Raw genomic sequence first — 24,785 nt, forward strand, 5'->3', positions numbered from 1 at the left:
CCTGCCTCTTACCTGTTGATGGCTGGATTAGCACTACTAGCCAGGGAGCAGGACAAAGGGAAGACTATTTGGTATGCCACATACTCCAAATTTATTGTACATATAAAGTTGAAAGAATGTTGAAGAAGAAAAATTAAAAAAAAAAAAGAATTTAGCTTTTCTGGCTACCTCCAGTGAAAGAAAGTGGCACATTAATAAATCCATAAATTATGAAAATGTCTCACCTATTTAGTAAAAATGAAAGGAAGATGCTACTTTCCAGACCTTGACAATATAAATCTGACTTAGCTTTGAATAAACTCTATGATATCACAGTTTTTAAACTTAAAGCGACTGGGAAGCATTAAGATTTTTAAAAAATTAATTAATTTATTTTTTTATCCCCAGGGGTACAGGTCTGTGAATCACCAGGTTTGCACATTTCACAGCACTCATCATAGCACATACCCTCCCCAATGTCCATATCACATTTTCTTAGCTGACTTCTGAAAGTGAATGTGACTCGATATCGTATTTTGACAGATTTCTAATTGTTTTATGCACATATTTGTTTTATGACTTTTGTTCCATTTTACTTTGGCATTTTTAAGGTACATTTAATTACTTAATATCCTTTATTGATGAGAATAACTATGGGCTGACTCTTTCTAAAGATAATGGTGAAACTGTTAATATAGTAAAGTGATATCTGTCATAATAATGAGGAGCTATCTGTTAACTTGATCTAAGGCCATTATTCTCAGGTTACTGCTGTATACTTCTAGCTAAATGTCCTGGTTTCTTCTCTTGCTCTTTCCTTTCTTATTTTCCATGTAACAGCTAGAGAGAGCTTTTGAGTACTTCCCAACCACATACCACTCTAGTACTTAAAGCCATTCAGTGATCTTAGGATAAACTGTTCTCTTCTTTTCTCAGCCTCTATCTGGTTCTTGTCTTTCTACTGTTCCTCACCCACCTGCAACACAGTCCTCATTGCTGTTCTCTGCAGTCACTCGGACCTTCCTTCTGTCCATTGAATACATCAACTCCTTTTAGCCAAGTGCTTTTACACATGCAGTCACCTGTACCTGCTCCTGAATCATCCTAAAGCTGTCTCTTCCTTCTTGCCATTCTGATTTCAGCTTCTTGCCATTCTGATGTCACATCTTGATCAAACGGACTCCCTTAACCACCTCATAAAAACTAACATTCACTCCCCAAATCATTGCCATATCACTTTGTTATGTTTTTCTCATAGCTGAATTATTTTGTTCAGTTATTTTATTGTTACTGTTTCCCACCATTCACATGTAAATGAGTGAAGTAATGTGGGTGATGCCCCTGTCTGTTTTGCGTACTGCATCATAGGCTCTTGATACATATTTGTCAAAATAGTGAAAGAAAGTGGCACATTAGAGTGCTTTGTAAATCCTGAAGGATATCCAATTATAAGATGCAATTATTGGCTGAGTAACAGTGAGACAAGTCTTTTATATATATTTGTCCTGGTAAGCTGGATAAAAACATGTGTGAGTGTGTGCTGTCCTTAAGAATAAGTAAATAAGCGGTCACCCAAAGTTTATGGGGCACACATTTTGATATTGATTCCTTTTCAAACTACGGTGCATCTTCTATGTTGGAAATAATTAGAGCCTGTGAACTGAAGTGAAGGAAACGTTTACAATGCTGAATAACCTAAAGTGTAGACAGGGATATCTAATTAGTCTTTCCTGTGACAATCTTTTTTTGGATTAATATTCTTCTCTTTGAAAAGTCTAACAGTGGTGCTTATGTCACCGACTCTACTGATAATTAATAGTGTTCTCCATACACCTACACATATTCCTTCCCAAATATTCTTGTGTAATGCCACTACTGGAAAGAACAATTTCAATTAGAGAGGAGAGCTTTTGAAGTATATATCATGTGGTCTATTATAAGGAATATGTCCTATTATAAAAGAAAAATCTCCTACAGAACATAATACTTTATATAACTTGCCTGGGATATTGTTTAACAAAACATATTATGGATACTTCATCAGAACATGACTTAATGAAGAAGCAGGACTAGCATTCATCCACAATTTTTTCTTTTTTTAAATCCCTAAGATGTTTTCCTGTACTATTTCCACCTTAGTCACAAGCTTATTAACTTGGGAATGAGGTGACAGGGCCTTTGTCTTTGAATCTTGTAATTATAGTTAATAGTAAGTTAAAAGAGAAGCAGAAAGCTTATATTCAAAGTTTAAAGTAAAATGACTTTGTGGCACTTAGGGTAGGTGCCAGGAAGATATTAAGTAAGAGCTCATTATTCTTATTAATTAGAACTTCAGGAAGACAACTTTGAGAAGCAAAGTCATTTTATGGTTATGAGAGGGACACCTGTTTGTGGACAGAGCTTGGGGAGAGGAACTGTACTGTTCTTATCTGAGGATGCGTAGGGCCTAGCAGAGGCTTTCCCAGATGACCCACAACTACTTTGTGCCAGTTAGATATGTAAAGACAGAGATAAGGAGTCAGTGTACACATACTATCTACTGTTTCCCTCAATGCATTTCTAAAAGTCATGTCATGAAATGAACAACCACAAAACTGCATTGTTTACTTGTGCAAGTATTATATGTGGGGGCTACATTTTCACCAGATGATTTAACATCAAATAAACCCCAGCAATGGCCAATGTCTGCCAAAGCCATATGGAAACATCATTTCTAAATATCTACAATTTTAAGTACTAATTTTACTAGCCATGTTCTTTAAAATAAGCATTATGGTTTATAGAAGTTAACTGCATGAAGGGGTAGGTTATAACAATGTACAGTAGTTTTGAATAATAATAATAGCTAACTTCAGTGGAGAGACCATGTTCAGATATTGTTTCAACCACTTTACATATATCAGCTTATTTTAGCCTCACAACACCTCTATGAATGAGATTTGTAATTCCCTCCTTTTCACAAATATGGAAACTGAGACTGAGAGGTTATACAATGTAATTAGCTACTAAGGAATTTGTAGGCCCATATTCAAATCTAGGCATGCTGGCCTCAGGGATTCTGTCTGTGCTGTGATAGTGTTCACTGAGTTCATTACTTGCCGGCCACTATCCTAAGTCCCGTACATGCATTTACTTAGTTAATTCTCAAAACAAATCTATGAGGTCAATACTATATTATTCCCATTTTTCAGATGAGGAAACTGAGGAAAAAGCTAGTGAAGTGACTAAACCTGGGGATGCCTAGCAAGTAAACACTGGAGCAAGAGTTCAAACTCACATCTTACTCTGGAGCCTACTTGCTTAAACACTAGGCTACTTCATGCCGGGCAAATGCTTTACATCAGGATCAGGCAACTAGACAAACTTGGGCCCAAAAGTAGGTTTTGCTGAATAAAGTTTCACGGAAACACAGCCTTGCTTATTCATTTATGTTTTGTTTATTGCTACTTTCATTCTACAATGGCAGAGTGGAGTGGTTAGAGCAGAGACCATATGGTTCATGAGCCTAAAATATTTACTCTCTGGACCTTTAGAGTAAAAGTTATCCAACATCTGCTTTAGATCATAAGCACTTCTTTCTCAGTCGTTGTTCATTCATTCCCCACCACTCTGAACCTAGCCAGTGTCCAATTTCCAGAAAATAACAAATGACAGTAACTAAAGCCTTTCAAACATCATTAGAAAATGACAAAAAAAAAAAAAAAAAAGTTTGATAGAAACTTCAAGGTGCATTTCCATAGATTTTTTAGATAGAAATAAGACAACATTTAGGGTTGGATTCTGCCCCATTGTCATCTAAAAAAAGAAAAGGCAGTTGAGGTTCTCAGCTCGCTCTACTAAGAGACGGGGCTTCTGGAGACAGTCTGCTTATATTCATGTCCTCACTCTGCCAGTTCCTGGCTTCATGACCTTGAGCAGATCACTTAACCTGTATGTGTACCAGTTCTCTGAGCTACAAGATGGATATAATAGTAGACTCACCTAGCTCCTCAGGGCATTATGAGCATAAATGAGTTAATGATGTTAACATAATGAGTTAATAATTTTGTTATCAGAAACTGACTCATTATTTCTCCTGTTCTTCAACTTCTTCAAAAGAATGATTCAGAGATAACCAGAATGATAAAAGTTGAATATACTGGGAAAATTCTCAATGAATTAAAAGCCTATGGAATCAATGCTTACTAAAATACCCTTCTACATTTTTCTTTATGGAACGTTATATGAAAATAGGTAGATAAAAACTCAATGTCGGGGCGCCTGGGTGACTCAGTGGGTTAAGCCGCTGCCTTCGGCTCAGGTCATGATCTCAGGGTCCTAGGATCGAGTCCCGCATCGGGCTCTCTGCTCAGCAGGGAGCCTGCTTCCCTCTCTCTCTCTCTCTCTGCCTCCCTCTCCATCTACTTGTGATTTTTCTCTGTCAAATAAATAAATAAAATCTTAAAAAAAAAAAAAAAAAACTCAATGTCCTCTGACATCTTGAAGCACAATACAAGGCTCATAATAGTAGCACAAGAGAAGATATTTAATAAAGATCTTAGTAAGTGCAACATATAATGCATTAGGACAGAGGCCTAATGCAGACAGGACTGTTAGAGAATGCTACTCCCCTGGTTTCCCCTGCAGCACCAGAGCATTTTAATTGTAAATGATAGGGTCCACCAAAGCCTTTAAGACACTCACAGTCAAGTGGTACCCAGCTTTGATATATACATTGGCAGTTCCTAGATGAGTTTTTTAACTTGATATTAAAGATTTTTTTTTTTTTTGACAGAGATTTCAAGTAGGCAGAGAGGCAGAGAGAGAGAGAGGGGAGGAAGCAGGCTCTCCACTGAGCAGAGAGCCCAACGTAGGGCTCAATCCCAGGACCCTGGGATCTTGACCTGAGCCATAAGGCAGAGCTTTAACCCACCCAGCCACCTAGGCCTCCCTAACTCGGTGTTAATAGTGACTAAATGACTTCAGAATTTATGGGAAATGATAATATCACCAATTTCTGTAATAGGGATTGTTGATGTTTAAAATATACACATATAAATAATAAACTATGAAAGACTAATACTAAGTAGAAGTTGTGAAAATCATGAGCCCCAGAATCATGAGACTATCATAAGTTCAAAGCCAGCATCCATCCATTACTTAATGTGAACTTGAACAACCTATATAATATCTCAATCTCTTGTTCACTTAGTTGTAAAATAACAAAACTTACAGCACCGATGTCAGTCACTCAGATACTTCACACACGTTTATGGAAGAGCTCCTATGCATGTGCCAGCCACTGTTGGGGCTGAGTGTATGACGGGTGCAATAACCTACTGCCCTCCTATGCTTTAAGTCCACCTGTGAGAAGTAAACATTTAGTACAAATTCTGGTGCATACTTGGTTTTCAAGTAGTGCTAGATGTCATTACTGTTAACTAGTGAGGAAGAAGAGGAAGATTTCAGACACCACTGCCTCACAGTGGAGTTGGTAATAATACTGAACTCACGCATCTTGGAATTATTTCTGGTTCATGGCCCCTACCTTGTGTTCACAATCTTGATCTTCCACACAGAGTGATCTGAGTTGGGATTTGCTACTCTTGACTAGGGGTCTTTATCACTATGACGCCATCTTTGCAGATATACTTACTGAATGATTAATTCAATAGCAAGTATTGATTGATTGATTATTATGAAACATTCTCATCTGCGTATTCTGGGTATATTTCTGTTCACTTAAAGACCATTTCATAGATGGGCATTCCTAGGTGGCTCAGTTGGTTAAGTGATTGACTCTTGGTTTTGGCTCAGGTCATGTACTCACAGTCCTGGTACCTAGCCCTATGTCTGGCTCCCTGCTCAGCAGAGAGTCTGCTTCTCCTCTCCCTCTCTATCTACCCCTCCCTCTGCTCATGTACTCTCTTTCTTTTTCTCAAATAAACAAATAAATAAATATTTTTAAAAAGACCAATTCATGGATGAAGTAACACATATTCTTTAAAAAATAGGATACTGTGTTTGATTGAAATTTGTCCAGAATAATTAGAAGAAAACTCATTTATAGATGAGATATATTTAAAAAGAAAAAAAAAGAATTATTATTAGAAAAGGTGTATATAAGCAAAGAAACCAGAGATTGTGATGATAGGATCAGACCATACAAAGTAGAAGCAGACACTCCAGGTGGTTTGGAGGAGGCCCCAAAGTGGAAGGGATCAGAAAAGTCTGGAAAAACACTTTCAAAACTGATTAACTACCAATGAGTGTGTGTTTATATTTTCTCTTTCACTTCTACAAATAGCTCCCCTCACAAAAGTCATTTTGGAAACTTATCTTTCAAAGTCCGTAAAGACATCAGTGATTTTAGTTATCTTACTTAAAGAGGGTAATTTATCATCTAGCCAAGTGTGCACGTGTCTGCCAAGAAAGCTTCGAGCCAACATACATCATACTCAGTAGCTTCAAGGATTTGGTTTGCCTTCTTATATGTGTTTGAATATAGAATTCATTTCAATCTGACATTTTTTACCTCTCATCATATTTTTCTTCTAATTAAGTTCTATAAATGTATCCTCTACCACATTTGAGCTGTAATAAATTCCTTTCCTGAATTGGCCTTCTGAAAGTCACAAACCAACATTGTGATGAATTGCAAAATGACTAATTTCCCTCTTGTGTTTATTTTGAGCAGCAGAATGCTGGAGAAAAAAATGAGGCAGTGTTTCACTAGAAAGAAGGTCCTGCTTGTAGTGATTACATGCCTGTAAATTGAATATTTCCAACAGTGACCGACCACAGCAGATTTCCCAAAACTGTATAGGTATAATGCAAGGACATAATTTTGCAGCCCCAAATTTTGGGATTTAATGGTATTGCTGGAAGGGATCCATAATGAGGAAAATTTTGGTCTCATGTAAGCCTTGGAGTTAATGATGGAGGTGTGGGCTGAGACCATGATGTCATAGAGAAATTCATTTCCTGAATTCTATATTGCAGAAGAAAAGAACAAGGCCATTCATAGAATGGAATGCAGGAGAAATGAATGTTTAATTTTTATTTTTTAAGTCATTATTTGTTTTACTTCACTATATAGGCAAGTAGATACATTATGTCTTTGATATGAGATGGCTGTGTTGAAATTGAACAATTTGTTGGTAATAAATAGGCTGGCATTTTAATAGGTGCTTAACATTGGGCACATTTGTTCCTATTACATTGTAAAGCATAGATGAAACTCTATATAAATAAGATTAAAGCATTGCCATAGGTAAAATATCAGGCATTAACCTTGTAGACTCTTGATTTTAGAATGGTTTAACTCCAATATTTAAATAGCCACAATGATCATAGCTCAGTTCAAATAATACTGCTTAATGTGTTAATCATTAATTTTACATACTTCTTTCTCATTTCCCTCTATGCCTTTATAGAGTGGGAATTGCCTTATGCATCCTGAATTCATTACCGTAATTTGTGTACTGTGCATTGACTGAAGCCAATTTAAGTGGCATATTAGCTTAGAATTTGAGCTTCTTCACTTTGTATAGATAGTGGGCCATGGAGTTAATGTTTCATTTATAGTATTTGTTATAGAGCTATGATAATGTGGTTATGATTCATGATCTTTTCCTGGATAATGCCTGATTTAAGATACACTGTAGTCTGAAAAGAATCTTGATTTTCTATAATAAGCATGGCTACTGGTCCAAATATCCTAACATTAAATTATCATTGGCATAACTTTTCCTCTGTAAAAGGAAAATCAGAATTATGGTTTTCAAGTCAGGATTAAGATATTCGCCTAACCAATCATCTTATTTTTCCAATGAGGAATCTGAGATCCAGCGAAGTTGGTTAAATTGATGGCTATCAGAAAAATGTAAGCATTAGAGCTATGGCCAGGATGTAGAACCTGGCTCTTCTGACTCCTGAGCCAACACTCTGCGAGCGGTCCTGCCTTGCTGAAATGGGATAACCACTGTCATTTCATTTATTCAAAATGTGGAACCGTTTGCTCTCATCTCCCCATAACACTGTTTTCTTGTCTCTCCCTGTGCAGCATCATCATGCACCCCCGCAAAGATATCCTGGTCACCTGTGGGGAGGACCGCCTCTGGAAGTTGGTGGGGCTCCCCAAAGGCAACGTGCTTCTAACAGGATTCGGCCACACCGACTGGCTTTCCAACTGCTGCTTCCATCCTAGGTCAGTACACACAACTCCCTGAACCTGCCTACTCTCTCCGGGAACACACTTATTTACTGTTTTGTCACTCCACTGGCTTTTGTTTAAAACCACTTTATTGGGGGCACCTGGGTGACTCAGTGGGGTAAAGCTTCTGCCTTCAGCTCTGGTCATGATCCCAGGATCCTGGGATCGAGCCCCACATCGGGCTCTCTGCTCAGCGGAGAGCCTGCTTCCCCCTCTCTCTCTGCCTGCCTCTCTGCCTACTTGTGACCTCTGTCTGTTAAGTAAATAAATAAAATCTTAAAAAAAAAAAAAAAGAAAAGAAAACACTTTATTCAAGTATGAATGACATACAAAAAATTGTGCAGAGGTAATGCATGAACCTTGGTAAGTTTGAAGTATTCATCTTTGAAATTACCACCACAATCTATGCCATAAATATACCTATCGTCCCCCAAAGTTTCCTCCCACCCACATTATTGTTAATATTTATTATAAAATACTTAATGTAACATCTGCCCTCTTAGAAATTTTCATGTATACAATATTATTGACTCTATGTTATACAGTAGATCTCTAGGACTTAGTCTTCTTGTATAAATGAAAGTTTATACTTCGCTGGCTTTGATGTTGCTTTTCTCTCTGGACCCCCACACCCTCCACTGAATTTTGAGACATGTAGACAAATGCTTTTTTGGCTTTCATATATTGATGTTAGATTGACTGCTTTTGATATTTGGAGGATGTAAAAGTTAGTCCACATGCTGACACATTTAACAAAAGTAATCAGTATTCCAGGACAAGCAGTATTAGTGCTCCTTGTAGACACAAGCTCTGACAAGGCACATGGATTTCTAGTCAAGAGTACCTGCCAAGTGTTTACTTTGCTTCTGTTAATTTGCAGGTTTTCCTCTTAGAATTAAGTTATCTACCAAAAAGGATCAGAAGGCAGTGATGAATTTCTTTAAAAATTTAATGACACTCAAGATATTAAAGAGAACAAAGCAAAAGTGAAAGCTTCGAACCCTATAATTGTAGACTTCACTGTATTTTGATATTCAAAAGAGGCCAAGGGCACAGAAGTAAAGACATTGTTAAACACATAGATAAGTTTTTTTTTTTTTTCCTAGTGGCAGAAAGGTCTGCCCACACTTGTTCCTGGGGGTAACTCCTACCCCCAATCCTGACTGTAGTCTCTTGTTTATCATATTTAACATTTGTAAATACACTTGCATCTGGCTCTAACACTCTCTGGTCTAGGTACTCTTGGAGATTCATAGTTCTTGGTACAATTTCTAAACTATTCCATTGGAAAATTTTGTTCTTAGGAGAACTCTATAGATCTATTTTCATGTTTTAAGAAAATTCCTTTACTTTTTCAACTCTTTGTCTTACTGAATGTCAATGAAATTAGATTGAATAAAAATAAATTGTTCAGAAATTTGTGAGTTAATAAGAAAAGTGAGCTGATGTATTTTAATTTTTGAAAAGCTCCTCCAAGTGTAATTTATTTGTAGTACTAGGTGTCTGAACTTAATTTTTAAACATGTAGTGCATTTCATATCTCCTATATAGATAAACAGATTCATGCCACTCCTCACCCCTTAGGAACATAAAGTCCATCTTGCTAGCAGAGCAAGGCAATTAGTAGTATAGTCTATTACTTTTGTAGCTGCTGGGCATGCTAATCAGATTTACATAATGCCCTGTTACCATGGCAGCCAGTGACTCAGAGATTTTTCTCCTTAGTGCTTGACCAGCACAAGGTCCTTTTAATAGATCTTCCTGTTTTCCCACTCAATTACTGAAATTAAAATGAGGTGAAATACATCATTATTCACTCATAATATGAATTTACATTCAGTACTTTCTTTGGCAGAATTGTAGTAAAATGCAGCTACACTCTTTTTTTTTTTTTCTAATGCATAGGATAAAAATAATGAGAAACAAATACATTTAACCTTAAATGTTTTTAAGTGAGAGATACTGAATAGCAACTGTTCTTTATGTGGAATTAATGAAAAATGATAAATGATTATTAGAAACAAGAAAAAGTCTTTTATATTTGGGATAGAAATCGCAGTTATAGTCTTCTCAGAGTCATATGTGGGATCAGCTTGATTCTGCTCCCTTGGAAGAGGCTCAGAGTGGATACACTATATACTGGCACATACCTGATCCCTGTGCTTTTCATAAAAGAAAAGAAACTTGTACATTTTCTTTATTTAATTTGTAATTGTAGTTGTTCCTAAGTATAACTAGGAACTATAACTTATATAAATTCCAGCGGGATGTCTTCCTGATTACTATGACATTCAATGCAGTGTCTCTTTGTCCACAATGACATAACCAAAATTTCTTTTGGAGGTCAATCCTATGTGATATGAGAGTGGTATACCCTGACTTACCTAAATTAGTCTTTGTTGTCCTATTTCCCTTGCCATAGTAGACCTCTTCAATGCATATGCAACAAATACAATGGTCATAGTAATATTACCATTAGGCAAAGAAGGATTGACAGATGAAAAAAATAAAATGAGAAGGTGATTTCTCATTTGAGGATTCAGATAATACGATGTGGAAACACATAAAACAAAAGATCTGGTAAGTATAGGAAGATTCTGATGAAACCAGTCATCAGAGTCAAAGATTATCTCAGTTTTTAACCGTGTAAACAAAATTACAATGGAACTAGAGGAATTAATAAACTAGTAAGCACATTTAATAGTATATGTTGAACTTCATACTTTGTGAAGAGAAAATATAGATTCTTTGAAATCATTTATTTTTAATTTCTTAAAACATATAAATCTTACACCAAAAATTTAATGTAAATGAGTTCTTCAGAATAGAAGTTATACAATCTGTAATTTGTAAACAAGATTTAATAATAAAAGAAAATAAATCAATAGCTAAAATAAAATAAAACCTGCATTATTAAAAAGTGAATAAGTGAATATTGAGTCATAGAGGACTGTAAACTGTCACTACCTAGCCGGTAAAAATCACTACCACAATACTTACCAAATGTATGAGATGTAACCAAAGCTGTAGTCAGAGTAAAATTCATAGCTTTCCCCTAAAGATACAAACGTAGTGATCTGAAGGGGCACATGCACCCGAATATTTATAGCAGCAATGTCCACAGTAGCCAAACTATGGAAAGAACCTAGATGTTCATCAACAGATGAATGGATCAATGCTTTATTATTAAACACACACCAAAGAAATGAAAATAAGTGAATTATAAATTCAAATGAAAAAACCACAGCTGGTCAGCAAACTATAGAAAAGCAAAAGAATGAATAAATGAAAAATAGAAATTAAATTAGAATTTAAAAAGTGCATATGTATTGATCTAAAAGGTTTTTTGAGAAAAAATAGTAAAATAAGAAACTATAATAATATAAGTAGATACCAAAAAAAAAACAAAACTGGTGGAAAAATAAAAGTGAGGAAACAAATAGAAACCTTCATGATTTGGGAGGAGTTAAAGCCACAGATGTTCATACACACACACACACACACACACACACACGTCTGGCTCTTTTGTTAAAATAATAGATTTCTATAAAAATAAACATTACCAACACTGAACCAATGGAATGGAAACTCAGAGTAGATTAATAGCAATGGAAAGAAAAAAGTTCTGGAAGTTTTACCTTGCATTCCCATGTTGAGCAGTTCTATTGGCTACGTTTTTAAAATTTTATTTAAAAAAAACTAACTTTTAGACTCAAGGAATTCTTTAAGAACAAGGAAAATAAGGAAATTTAATTATGGTTTTTAAAATATAGCAAAAACATAACTCTAAACTGAACAAATGTAGTCCCCCCCATAACTATAGGCCCATTTTACAATTGTGCAAATTTTTTTAAAAAGAGAAAGTAGAAAATGGAATTCAGTCATATGTTTTAAGAAATCAGGATACAATAACCAAATAAGATTTGTATTTGAGAAGTGTGGAGAACATAAGTGATTCAACTATGAGGACATTCTAGTATGTTATAATAGTAGATAAATATTGGAAATTACTTTAAAACAGTTGGGTAAAAATATAGCACCTGTACTTAAGACACATATGTTTGCAAATAATGTTTAGCCTCTTGTGTTGGAATTGACAAGGAGAGTGGATTTTTCCAAAAATCCACTTAGTTTCCAGTTGGGAAACTAAGAAAATCTGGTAGGGGAAGGTGGAATCTGGATGTCATGGAGTTAGATCAAAAGAGGAATGGGTGCTTACAGGTAATAGGGCAAAGGGGGGGAAATAAACCTAGAATACCTAAAATACCTAAAATCATAGGAGTAAGTCCTGTCCAGGCTCTCATGTATCTGTGCAAGCTTAGTTACTTGTTGGTGTTTATTCTCAATAACTGTTAGGTACATATTTTTCTTCCCTTTAATGACAATGATTATTTTTTATTAAAACAGCTTGAACACTGGCATTTTCTAACATATTTGTAACTTACAAAAGAAAACGTATGTGGAAAAGTTTTAATTATAAGCATTGGGCCAATATTATATAGCCTGTACAATCGATGGCATTTAGAAACTTTTGTCACGGGCGCCTGGGTGGCTCAGTGGGTTAAGCCGCTGCCTTCGGCTCAGGTCATGACCTCAGGGTCCTGGGATTGAGTCCCGCATCGGGCTCTCTGCTCAGCAGGGAGCCTGCTTCCTCCTCTCTCTCTCTCTGCCTGCCTCTATGCCTACTTGTGATCTCTCTCTGTCAAATAAATAAATAAAAAATCTTTAAAAAAAAAAAAAAAAAAAAGAAACTTTTGTCACAAAGGATCAGTCTCCCAAAGGCTGTATTGTTTCAAAGTAATACTATACGCACATTGATCATTACCATCAGTTGTCTACAGTGGACTTGATTTTGTTTGTCTCTAAGTTCCTTAGCAGGATTTGTGTATCAAGACAATTTTTAGGAATGACATGGGTAACTGATCACAGTAGAACTGGCTATTAGTACATATTTACCACTAGAGGGCAATCATACATTGGGAAGGTAAGCACCCTCTGCATTTACAGGGTAGACTAAGGCACTAGCTGCGAAAGAGACTCATCAGTTAACTGAAAATGGTGAATGAGTGGAGCAATGCAGAGGATGTGCCCTGGCATTGCCTTTGCACTGTTGAAAGAGTAAAATGTATGATGCCACAAAGTAGAAGCCAAGCATACTTTGGTGCAAGTCAGACATCCTACTCTAAACCACTGACACATGGAATCAGCTTCAGTTGCTCATGTTAGAATCTTAGCTTCAGCTTTGCAAGTCCTGTCAGTTTTCTCATCTGTGAAGTGGGCATAATGATGATACTTACTTTGCAGGCTGATGGTGAAGGCTAAAAGCTGTAGTATATTAAAAACACAAATACCATTGCTCGATACATGTGTGCTCAATAATTGTTATCTAATGTTATTTGTTATCCACTGATAGGTATTTTTTTTTAAAGATTTTATTTATTTATTTGACAGAGATCACAAGCAGGCAGAGAGGCAGGCAGAGAGAGAGGAGGAAGCAGGCTCCCTGCTGAGCAGAGAGCCCGATGCGGGGCTCGATCCCAGGACCCTGGGATCATGACCTGAGCTGGAGGCAGCGGCTTAACCCACTGAGCCACCCAGGCGCCCCTCATTGATAGGTATTTTGAGAACTTAGAGATAACTCAAAACTTTTTATAAAGCTGGTAACCTTAAACACTGAGATAAGAAAGGAAGAGTATGCTGCTATGTCTGGGGCTCACCAAGCCCCATTAGAAAAACACTGTCAAACCATGTTTCATCGTGTCTGAAGTTCTTACCAAGTTAAACACCAAAACAATTATAAATTGAAAAATAAACCTAATTAGTGTGAAAAGAAGTATGAATATCTACTCTTAGCACTTAAAAAACATAAATGTTTTTTTAAAACTTATACCATTAAATTTACCATATTTTGCTTTTAAAGAAGAAAGAAAGAATTTTGCATATTTTCTGGTTTTTAGGTTTCAGGTTGTGTTTTAGGATGAAAATTTCTTTTGGCCAGAAACACCAAAAACAAAAGCTTTTTAATTTTTTTAAATTTTGTTTTTGAGGAAAGTAAAGCATATATAGTGTTTGACCTATATCCACAGGTATGTTTTATTGTTCTTGGTTTATTTAGACTAGCTTTGGGCAACTGAAACATAGAGTTGCATATCAATTTCCAGGTTAATATTAATAGATCAATGAAACACACACATTATGCTACTTTAATAATATACTATGCTACCTTAATAATATACTATTTACTCTTTTCCTATACCAGGGAACTATACAATGATAGTGAAGTAGTTTTGAGGTAAATACAATGTCCAGTTCTCTGATGCTTGGGGTTGCATTTTCTTTTGTATGCTCAGAGCTTATTACATGAAACAGCATGTATCTTCCCAAATATCTCCATAAAATGAAAGTATTTGGGATTAGTGGTTTAAACATTTTCAGAATGCTGCATTTTTTCCCGAGTTCATTGCCTGAGGCAGAAATAGACCTGACAGTATCCTGTTATACATAACTTCTACCCTTATAAGCTGATTTATGAATTGTGAATAAGCAGGACTCTACAAAATCCCTCATACTCTCTCTTCCCTGTACAAATTATCTATTTATGCATTTATATGGTGCCTAAAACCCTAGTGTGAAAGCTCCTTGACAAGTATATCATGTAGTGTTTTTTTTTTCTTTGTTTGTTTGTTTTTAAAGCATGAATAACCTTTTTATATACTGGAAACATGGAGTCAAGAGTTGAGATTTCAAAGCATAATGAAGAAGTCGATGTACAATTTTCATAAGAGTGTAATGTCCTGCTTCTTCCTGGGCTTTAAATGTAGATACTTCGATTTTTACCAAGTAGATTTCTACCAAGATAATTTTGAGATACACCTGTAAAATGATAATGGTCTACTTTATATTGTTTGAAGAGGTATATATTATGCTTTCCTTCTTAATACAGTAAGTCATCTTTGTGTGAAGGAGATAAGCTTGGGAAGTAATAGCACACTTATTTAATTCTTTTGTTCAATTTTAAAGTAGTATGCGATCCTCCTAGAGAAAAGTGTTAAGAAAATAAGTATTTGGGGCACTTGGGTGGCTCAGTTGGTTAAGCATAAGTTGGTTCTGACATAGAACATGGTCTCAGGATTATGAGATCAAGCACTGCATCAGGATCTGTGCTTTGTGGGGAGTTTGCTTGAGATTCTTTACCTCTCCCTCTGACCTTTCCACCTGCTTGTGTGCTCTCTCTGTCAAATAAATAAATACATCTTAAAGAAAGAAAGAAAGAAACAAAGAAAGGAAGGAAGGAAGGAAGAAAAGGGAAAGAGAAAGAGAAAGAAAAGGAAAGAAGGAAGGAAGGAAGGAAGGAAGGAAGGAAGGAAGGAAGGAATTTATTTTGCACAGTGTCAGTGAAAAGTTGAAGACACTGCCCAATGGTTCTCCTCAGGTAAATGGCAGGATATGGTTCTACATAAGAAGCACTTCCTAAAGTCACACTTGTTTTCAAGTTGGGTATGAAAACAAAACAAAACAGTTGTATCATTTTATCTAATCTCTGATAGCCTAGTTGCTCATTTAAAAAAGGGGTTAACCTACTTTCTTAGGTTTACATGAAGGCTGCATGAGAACATTATTTAGAACACTTTGCTGTCTTGGGCTTAGAATAAGCATTTGGTAACAGTAGCATTGTTGGTATTCCATGGCAGATTTTTGCCTAGATCTGTTTTTTTGGTTTTGTTTTTTTTTTAATAAACATATAATATATTTTAACCCCCAGGGTACAGGTATGTGAATCGCCAGGTTTACACACTTCACAGCACTCACCATAGCACATACCCTCCCCAGTGTCCATAATCCCACACCCTTTTCTCCCAAACCCCCTCCCCCCAGCAACCCTCAGTTTGTTTTGTGAGATTAAGAGTCACTTATGGTTTGTCTCCCTCCCAATCCCATCTTGTTTCATTTATTCTTAAAACAATATTCTCTCCAGGTCTGTTGGCCTCTCTACCTTGTTTTAGCAAGGAAAAAAAAAAAAAATCCGAGGAATACTATAGGTTCATTAAGATCAGGGTCTGTATCATACCTATATCTTTGTATAACATATCAATAGAAACTTTATAGGGAATCAATTAATATTTACTTAATTAAAACAAACAGAATTGAAGTTGCTGCACCAGGAATGTGGCCTCTGTTTTTCAGACTCCTAATAATGTCATGTGATTATATGGCTATACCCACAAACCTTCACATATACACTCAGATGTATACCCCTCATTATAAATGAGATCATTTTATTAAAAGAACCTCAAGCCTAATATTCTTCATTTGCCACCAAAACCCTAAAATATCAAATCTTCTCTGAATAATATTACCATGAGAATAAATTTTACTCAAAGACCCAGTCATGAGGGGAAGCACTCCTAGAATGGCAGAACAAGAACCTTCAAAAATTGCCTCTTCCATAAAAGCAGAGAGAACACCGGCAAAAATTTGCTATGATCAGTCTGTCTTCCTTCCTTCCTTCCTTTCTTTTTTTAAGAACTTAACCAAAGGTCTGTACCCTCTGAGGAACATTTATTGGAGAAAAATTACCCTATTCCCATTCCTTTCTCCCCAGCTCTGCCATAGCTTTGAAAATCAATTGCCTCAAAATCACGTTAGCTGTGAAGCCAGCCATGGTACCAGCAACTAGAGGTGCAGAACAAATTTGGAGATCACAAAACCCCATTCTCAGATAAATGTCACTACTTGTACTTTCTGGAAGCCCCTGGAAATACCTATATGCAGAGCTTGTTTTTATTTGACCTGAGTCAGAACTTACTCTGTATGCATAGGTTATTTGACAGGGCATTTGTAGCAAACAATTAGCAGTATATGTTTAAAATTGCAACTGCCAGAGGAGCAGTAACAGTCAAACAAAAGGTTGACCAATATCTTTAAACAGAAAAGCAGAAGAATTAAATGACACTTTGAAAACCTAGGAATATCAAAGGATCCACGCATTTGGAGAGGTGCGTGAGAGCCTAGAAAAGACTTGAGGAGAGTTTAATCTCTCATCTCTGACTGACCTCGAGGGCTTGTGCAAGGGGGAAGCAAAGGCTAAGGCACTCTGGAAACTTCCATAGTGTTGAGGATGTGCCCCAACATGCATAAAGAACCCCTTGCCAAAGATTGGATGACTTATTGTCAAGGCATTTAACCAGGACCTGTTCAATCATCATTTAAATAAACAGACTTCTGTGGCCTCACCCAACAAAGAATATACACTTCATTTGGATGCTATCATAAATGAAATTCCTTTCTTAATTTTCAGATTGTTCAGTACTCAGTTCTAAAAGTGCAGTTGATTTTAGTGTATTCATCTTAACTCAATATGCAACTTCATTTATTAATTTTAAGATTTTGCTAGAATTCCTTGAGTTTTCTGTACGTTATCTTCACATATTATTGGCAAAGATCATTTTCCTTTCCAACAGGTGCCTTTTATTTATTTTTCTTATCTAATCATTCAGCTAAAACCTCCAAAAATATGTTGAGTAGACTTGGCAAGAGTAGAGGTGCTTGCTTTATTGTGATCTTAGGGGGAAATTGTTCTGTCCTTTACCATTAAATATGATGTTAACTGTGGCTCTTTTGTGGATACATTTATCAGATTTAGAGCATTCCCTTTTATTTTCAATAACTTTTCTTCTGCTATTGAAATGGTCATGCAGTCTTTAACCTACAGTGTTTCCTATCAACTGATTTTTGTTTGCGAAACACTTCGCAGTCCTTGAAAAAATGCTATTTGGTCATGATATATAACCCTTTTCACATGTTACTGGATTCAGTTCGCTAGTATTTTGTTGAAGATATTTGCATCTACCTTCCTAAGAGATATAGATTATAGTTTTCTTGTGATGCCTTTGTCTGGTTTGGAAACCAGAACAATATTGGCCTCACAGAATAAAGAGGGGAAACAGTCCCTCTTCTATATTTTTTTTTGGAAGAGTTTGTGAGGGATTGGTATTAATTCTTCTGTAAAAAATGGGTGAAATTTGCCAGTGAAGCCAGCTGAGCTTTTCTTTGTGGAAAGGTTTTGATCACTAATTCAATTTGAGGAATTTTTCCATTTCATCTAGGTTATTGAATTTGTGCCACATTGTTGCCGTATTTATTGCCATATTATTCGTAGTTTCCCAAATAATTCTTTAACTCTGTAAATTTGGTAGTAACTCCCTTTTCTTTCATTCTTGATTTTAATAGTTGGAGTCTTCTCTTTTTTGTTGTTGATCAGTGTAGCTAAAAATTTATCAATTTTGTTGCTCTTCTCAAAGAACCAACTTTTATTGCTGATTTTCTGTATATTTTTCTCTATTTCATTTATTTCCACTCTAATATTTATTCTTTCCTTCTGCTCTCTTTGGATTTCTTTTGTTCCTTTTCAGTTTCTTAATGTGGAAGTTTAGGTATTATTTGATATCTTTATTCTTTTACAATGTACTATTTATATTTATGAATTATCATCTAAGCAATGCTATAGGGAACATTGGGTAAGTTTTAGTACACTGTGTTTTTGTTTTCATTCACAGAAAAGTATTTTCTGATTTTTCTTATAAAATTTCTTCTGTGAGCCATTGGCCCATTAAAAGTATGCTATTTGATTTCCACCTATTTGTGAATTTTCCAAATTTCCTCTGTCACTGTTTTCTATTTTAATTCCATCATAATTAAAGAACATACTTTGTATGATATAATGCCTTTAAGTTTACTGAGGCTTTTTAAATTCACTAACATGTTATCCTGAAGAATTTTTGATGTACACATGGGAAGTATGTATCTGATTTTGCTGAGTGGCGTCTTTGATAGAGGTTTGTTAGGTCTAATTGGCTTATACTATTAAGTTTTATATTCCTCTGTTGCTCTTCTAATTATTCTATCATTAATATTAAGGAATTGAAGTCCCCAAATGTTATTGTCGAATTGTCTATTTCTTCCATTAATTCTGTCACTTTTACTTCATGTATTTTGGGTCTTGTATTATTTATTTATTTTTTATTGTTGCTACAACAAATTACCACAAATTCAACAAACATAACAAAAACAACACAAGTTTATCACCTTATATCTCTGGAGATCAGAAATCAGAAAGGGTCTCCCTGCGCTTACCTGAGTTATAAAATGCTTCAGCCACATTGGAAAAACAGTGTTGAACTTCTTCAAAATATTAAACATACAATTACCATATGACTGAGCAATTCCACTCATAGGTTTATATCCAAGAAAATTAAAAGAATACATCCACACAAAAATTTCTGTGCAAATGTTTATAGCAGCATTATTCATGATAACCAAAAAAATGAAATAATCCAAATGTCTATCAACTGATGAATAAATAAAGAAAATGTGTTATATCCAGACAGTAGAATATTTTTTTTTAGCAATAAAAAGCTATGAGGTACTGATACATGCTGCAATATAAATGAATGTAGAAAACATTATGGTAAATGCTTACCACAGACTAGGAAAGAATGAGGGGTAACTAATGTATATGGGTTTCCCATGATGTGTGATAGAAATATTCTCAGATGAGGGTGCCTGGGTGCCACAGTCGGTTAAACGCCTGCCTCCAGCTCAGGTCATGACCCTTGAATCCTAGGACTGAGTCCCACATGGGGCTCCCCGCTCTGCGGAGAGCCTGCTTCTCCGTCTGCCTCTGCCCCTCCCTGCCGCCTGTGCTCTCTCTCGCTTGGTCTCTCTTGAATAAATAAATAAAATCTTAAGAAAAATTGTCAGATAAAATAGTGGTGATGGTTATATAACTCTGTAAATATACTTCAAACCATTGAATTTACCCTGTAAGTTAGGAATTTTATGATATATGAATTATATCTCAATAAAGGTCTATTTTAAGAAATAATTATAGATATATGTACAAATGACATTTATCAAAACCCTGACCTGGTGTTATGACAGACAGTTATAGTCACTTTTATAAAAATTTAAAGAGCTTAACATATATCCTTCTTACAAAAGTTAATCATGTCTATGTTTAAAATATTCTAATAAAAGTAATGGTACACAGTTGTTAATTTTAAATTGATACTTAATAGTTCGAGCATCATTCCAGACATTCAAGAAAAATGAAAAAAAATTTTGTGGACAGTCTTCACCCAAACAGATGTCTAGTTTAATCTCTAATAAATACACACACACACACATCCTGCTTTATGTATAAACTACAGTAGATATAGTACTACAGGTATATTAAATTAGAACACATATGTAATACTCTATTTGTACCAATTTATACTCCCCTTCCATAGTATATGAATGCCTATTCTTGCCAAGTATGAATTTTATTTTTTTTTCAAACTCTTGGATGTATATTGGGTATGATATTGTCACTAAAACCTGAAATTATTACTGAAACGAATCTTTTCTTATAGAGTAGCTATATGCAGTTCTTCTTTTGTGAATAATTTTCTTTTCTATTTTTAAAACTCCTGTTTCTTTATAAGAACCCTTTATTTGTTAAATATAGTCATTTTAAATTATGTAATACATAAAGATCTCCCAGACTTAATCTTTAAATAAATTTTTGCTTATGGAGATTTTTTGTTTGATAAATATCTTTCTCTATGGTTTGTTGTTGTTCTTGTTTGAAATTAAATCTTTCCAAAAGTTTATGTAGCATTATTTACCAATCAGTTATTCTTATGACTCTCTCTTTGTCCTGATGCATGTAAAAGCCTTCACCTCAGCATTTATTCTCTTGTTTAATGGTTCTTGCTTTTTTTTAAAAATTTTACATTTTAATTATTTATTTTATTCTTAATGTAACAAGAAAATATAACTACTTTTCTTTCCATTAAGAAACAACATGAACTGTAGGTTTGAATCAAACTTCATTTTTTTTATCTTTATGGCAAAGAAATATTTTGATATCAGATGTTTAAACAACTCCATGGTTGGTTGATGATTTTTTTACTGGTGGTATCATTATACCAACATTTTCATGAAACCCTCTCTCTCTTTTTTTTTTTTTAACATATATGTGATTATTGGATTTTCTTTAAGCATTGACCCATAGTACTTCTTAATTCAATGATTCATTTTTGTTGTTGTTGTTGTTGTTGTTGTTATTTTTTAAGTTGATTCCATGTCTGTGGAGCTCCAGTATGGGGCTTGAACTCACAACCCTGAGATCAAGACCTGAGCTGAGATCAAAAATTGGATGCTTAACTGACTGAGCCACCCAGATGCCCCTATTCAATGACTCTTAATAAACAATTTTTTTCACTTTCAATGAAAAGTGTTGACTTTAATTTTTGTGCCTAATTCAAGGCATTTTTGCTCATATTCATATTATTATTATTATTTTTAAAGATTTTATTTACTTTTTTGACAGACAGAGGTCACATGTAGGCAGAGAGGCAAGCAAAAAGGAGGAAGGAGGCTCCCTGCTGAGCAGAGACTCAATCCCAGGACCCTGGGATCATGACCTGAGCCGAAGGCAGAGGCTTTAGCCCACTGAGCCACCCAGGCGTCCTATTCATATTATTTTAATAATTATTTCTTATGATTTATCTTTTTTTTCTTTCTTACATTGCTCCTGTATTCTATTTGTCTCAAATCTTTCATTTGTTTTTATCAACTTCATCTAATTTTATCCCTTTACTTTTATTTCAAGGCTGAAGTTTTTAACTTGATAATTATGTTTTTCATTGGCCTATGCAAGAGACCTGGAATTATGGTTCTTTTACTTGTCTGTAAACAATTAAGTACCATACGTTTAACCCAATTTAGGGTTGATATTTGTATTATCCTGAAGGACTGGGAAGTGGCCTCTTCTACCTTCCTCTTTCTTCAGGTCTCTAATTTACATCCACATCTGTCACCTGCTACTGCCAGTGTTGGGACCCACCCTTAAAGAACTTTAACTGGGCCAAAATTTTTACTGCCATAGATAGAGCTGTCTATTGCGTGCAATCCTGTTTCTACCACATATCAAGGTTTGATTCCAATCTGACTTGTTTCATGGCAGGCAAATATTCACTTTCATGTATAATAAATTTGGGTCATGGATTCATATTCAACAGGCATGACAGAATACAGCAATTTACATTCACCTTCCCCCCGCCCCTCGCCACCACTGACTTGGGATATGAGTGAGATAGCTCAAAAAGCATGTTCTTGGTGCAGCCACTCTGAGATGCATATTCAGGAAACTGACACTTGCCTTATCTGACCATTCTCAGAAGCTGCCATAGTCTTTCTCTTATAAAGCACTCTGGATAGGTGAGCCACAGAGGTACTTATTCAATTAACAGAAAACATTTGAATACATGGAACTGATACATTCAATTTAAAATACATATTCAACATATATAGAAATTTTCTCTAGTTTCTAACTCCTTCCTTCAGTGAGGTTTATCATCCCCTGTATCTCATCTTTATAAACGTCTCATCCTCTAATACATGGCCTGATCCTCATTTTGGATTTTTCCTATCTCACTTTCTCTAAGTTGTTTGATGCTGAGTTGTCTTGAACATTTGGCAAATAGGATTTAGTAGTTTTCTAATTGTTTTATTTTTTTGTTAATGAATAGAATTTAGAGAGTGTTATTTTCTCTGATTCTTTATAATTGTCCCATTCTTCTGACTTTTAGCATCATTTCAAAATCTTATGGTTTAAATAAATAAAAAAAAAAACAACAAGATGAGAAATAACTCAAAGGGAAACCAGTCTAAGTATGCTGACTATCCACTTATTTTATATGCCTCTTCCAGAAAGAAGCCTTAAGGTTTCATGTGTTTTCTGTTTTTCTCTTAGACCTTTGCTAAAAAGGAATGCCTACTTCTAAGATTTTATGACCCACTGAGATCTAGATGGAGCTCCCACTGGGTGTTCTGTTTATAATTTAGACACTTGTTCCAGAAAAACATCCCTTGCTGCAATGACCTTCTGTGTATTATGACAACTAGTCCCATAAATTCCTCTCTCCCTCTGAAGAGTTATTAGGTTTTCTAGGCTTTTTAAAAAGTAGTTCTTAATGCTGTTGTTCTTTTATGGATGGGGAACTGAGAAACAGACCCTTTTGGGTTCTTCCAACTAATTTGGTGTGCAGTATATTAAGCCAATATTTTTTGAAATCTTGGGCATTTGATGATATTACCAAGTCCTCAGACTTAGAGCACGTTGTTCTTTATTTTCATCCTTTCCTGATCATTCTGGGGAAAGTTAGAAACCTGATCCATGTCATCATCTTAACTCAGAAACCCATATTTATTTTTAATAGATGATTAAAATTGACCTTTGAGGTCATTTTTATTCCTGAGTTTTTATATAAGCAAATTTTGCCCTAAGACTATTTTTGTAAGCAAGAAGTTTCTCAGGTCAAATAGATGCTGTCAAAATAATGACTCCAAGAACTGTTAAATGTCATGAGAAACTAACATTTTGCCTCTAGTTAAACCAAAAATCATTCAACCGTATCTAAGCTGTAAAGAAATATTAGCCTGTATGACCTAACCTTGCTGATTGATGGCCTGATTAAATTACAGAGGAAACCTTGGCAGGTCACTGCAGTGTTTAGAAAATTTTGTTTCTTCACAAATATCAATAAAGCTCACAGTTCTCACCTCAGAAAGGCATTATACTATATATGAAAGCATTCTAATTGAGAGGATGTAACACCTTGAAAGACAACATAAGCCCTCAGGTCAAGAGTTGTCATTCTGCATCCACAATGTGCTTTGATGTAAATGTGCATGGGGGCCACATCAATATGAGCAAACTGGCTCCTAGCAAGGCTATTCTATTTATTTTCAGCTCTCTTTAAAACTATGTCAAATGCTCAGCACAATCATAGAATAAACATAGCCATTATAAAGGCAATGACATGACCGTACCAGATTTCCATCCTTAAGTATTATCACCGATAAAGTGCAAGGTAAGCAATATAAATGTCTTAGTGATATATTAAATATACTAATTATATATATATTTTATATATATATATATATATATATATAATATAGAGGCTTAACCCACTGAGCCACCCAGGTGTCCCAAAACATTTTTATTTAATATTTAATATATTAGTACATATTTATATATATATATACTATACTATATAGTATGTATAGTATATATAAATAGTTAGCATACTATTTATATAGTATATATACTATATATAGTTATATAGTATATAGTATACTAACCATAATATATACTATATATAGTATATATACTATAATATATAATATATAATATATATCTAACTATAATATATATGCTATATAGTTAGTATACTATATATAGTATATAGTATATATAGTAGTATACTATATATAACTATATATCTATATAGTATATATACTAACTATGTAGATATATAGTATATATCTAATATATATCTAACTATATAGTATATATACATAGTTATATATATATTAATGGTATACTATATATAGTATATATAAATAGTACACTATAAATATATATACTACATAGTATATATAATATTTATATATTATATATATATAAATATATAATATAAATAAATATAAAAATATATATATTTATAGTGTACTATTTATATATACTATATATAGTATATCATTAATATATATATAATTATCT

At 34.7% G+C, this 24,785-nt stretch overlaps 1 protein-coding gene across 1 annotated transcript in view; it reads left to right on the forward strand.

Moving 5' to 3' along the window:
- Nucleotides 1–24,785, forward strand: part of SPAG16 (sperm associated antigen 16) — a 1,019,820-nt gene that overhangs the window by 483,347 nt on the left and 511,688 nt on the right. The window contains exon 11 of the mRNA XM_059392666.1: nt 8,024–8,167. Within this exon, the coding sequence (XP_059248649.1) occupies nt 8,024–8,167 (144 nt within the window). The remainder of the gene's footprint in view (nt 1–8,023; nt 8,168–24,785) is intronic.

The sequence above is a fragment of the Mustela nigripes genome, chromosome 3 (assembly GCF_022355385.1).
Source record: "Mustela nigripes isolate SB6536 chromosome 3, MUSNIG.SB6536, whole genome shotgun sequence".
In the NCBI taxonomy this organism is placed as follows: domain Eukaryota; kingdom Metazoa; phylum Chordata; class Mammalia; order Carnivora; family Mustelidae; genus Mustela; species Mustela nigripes.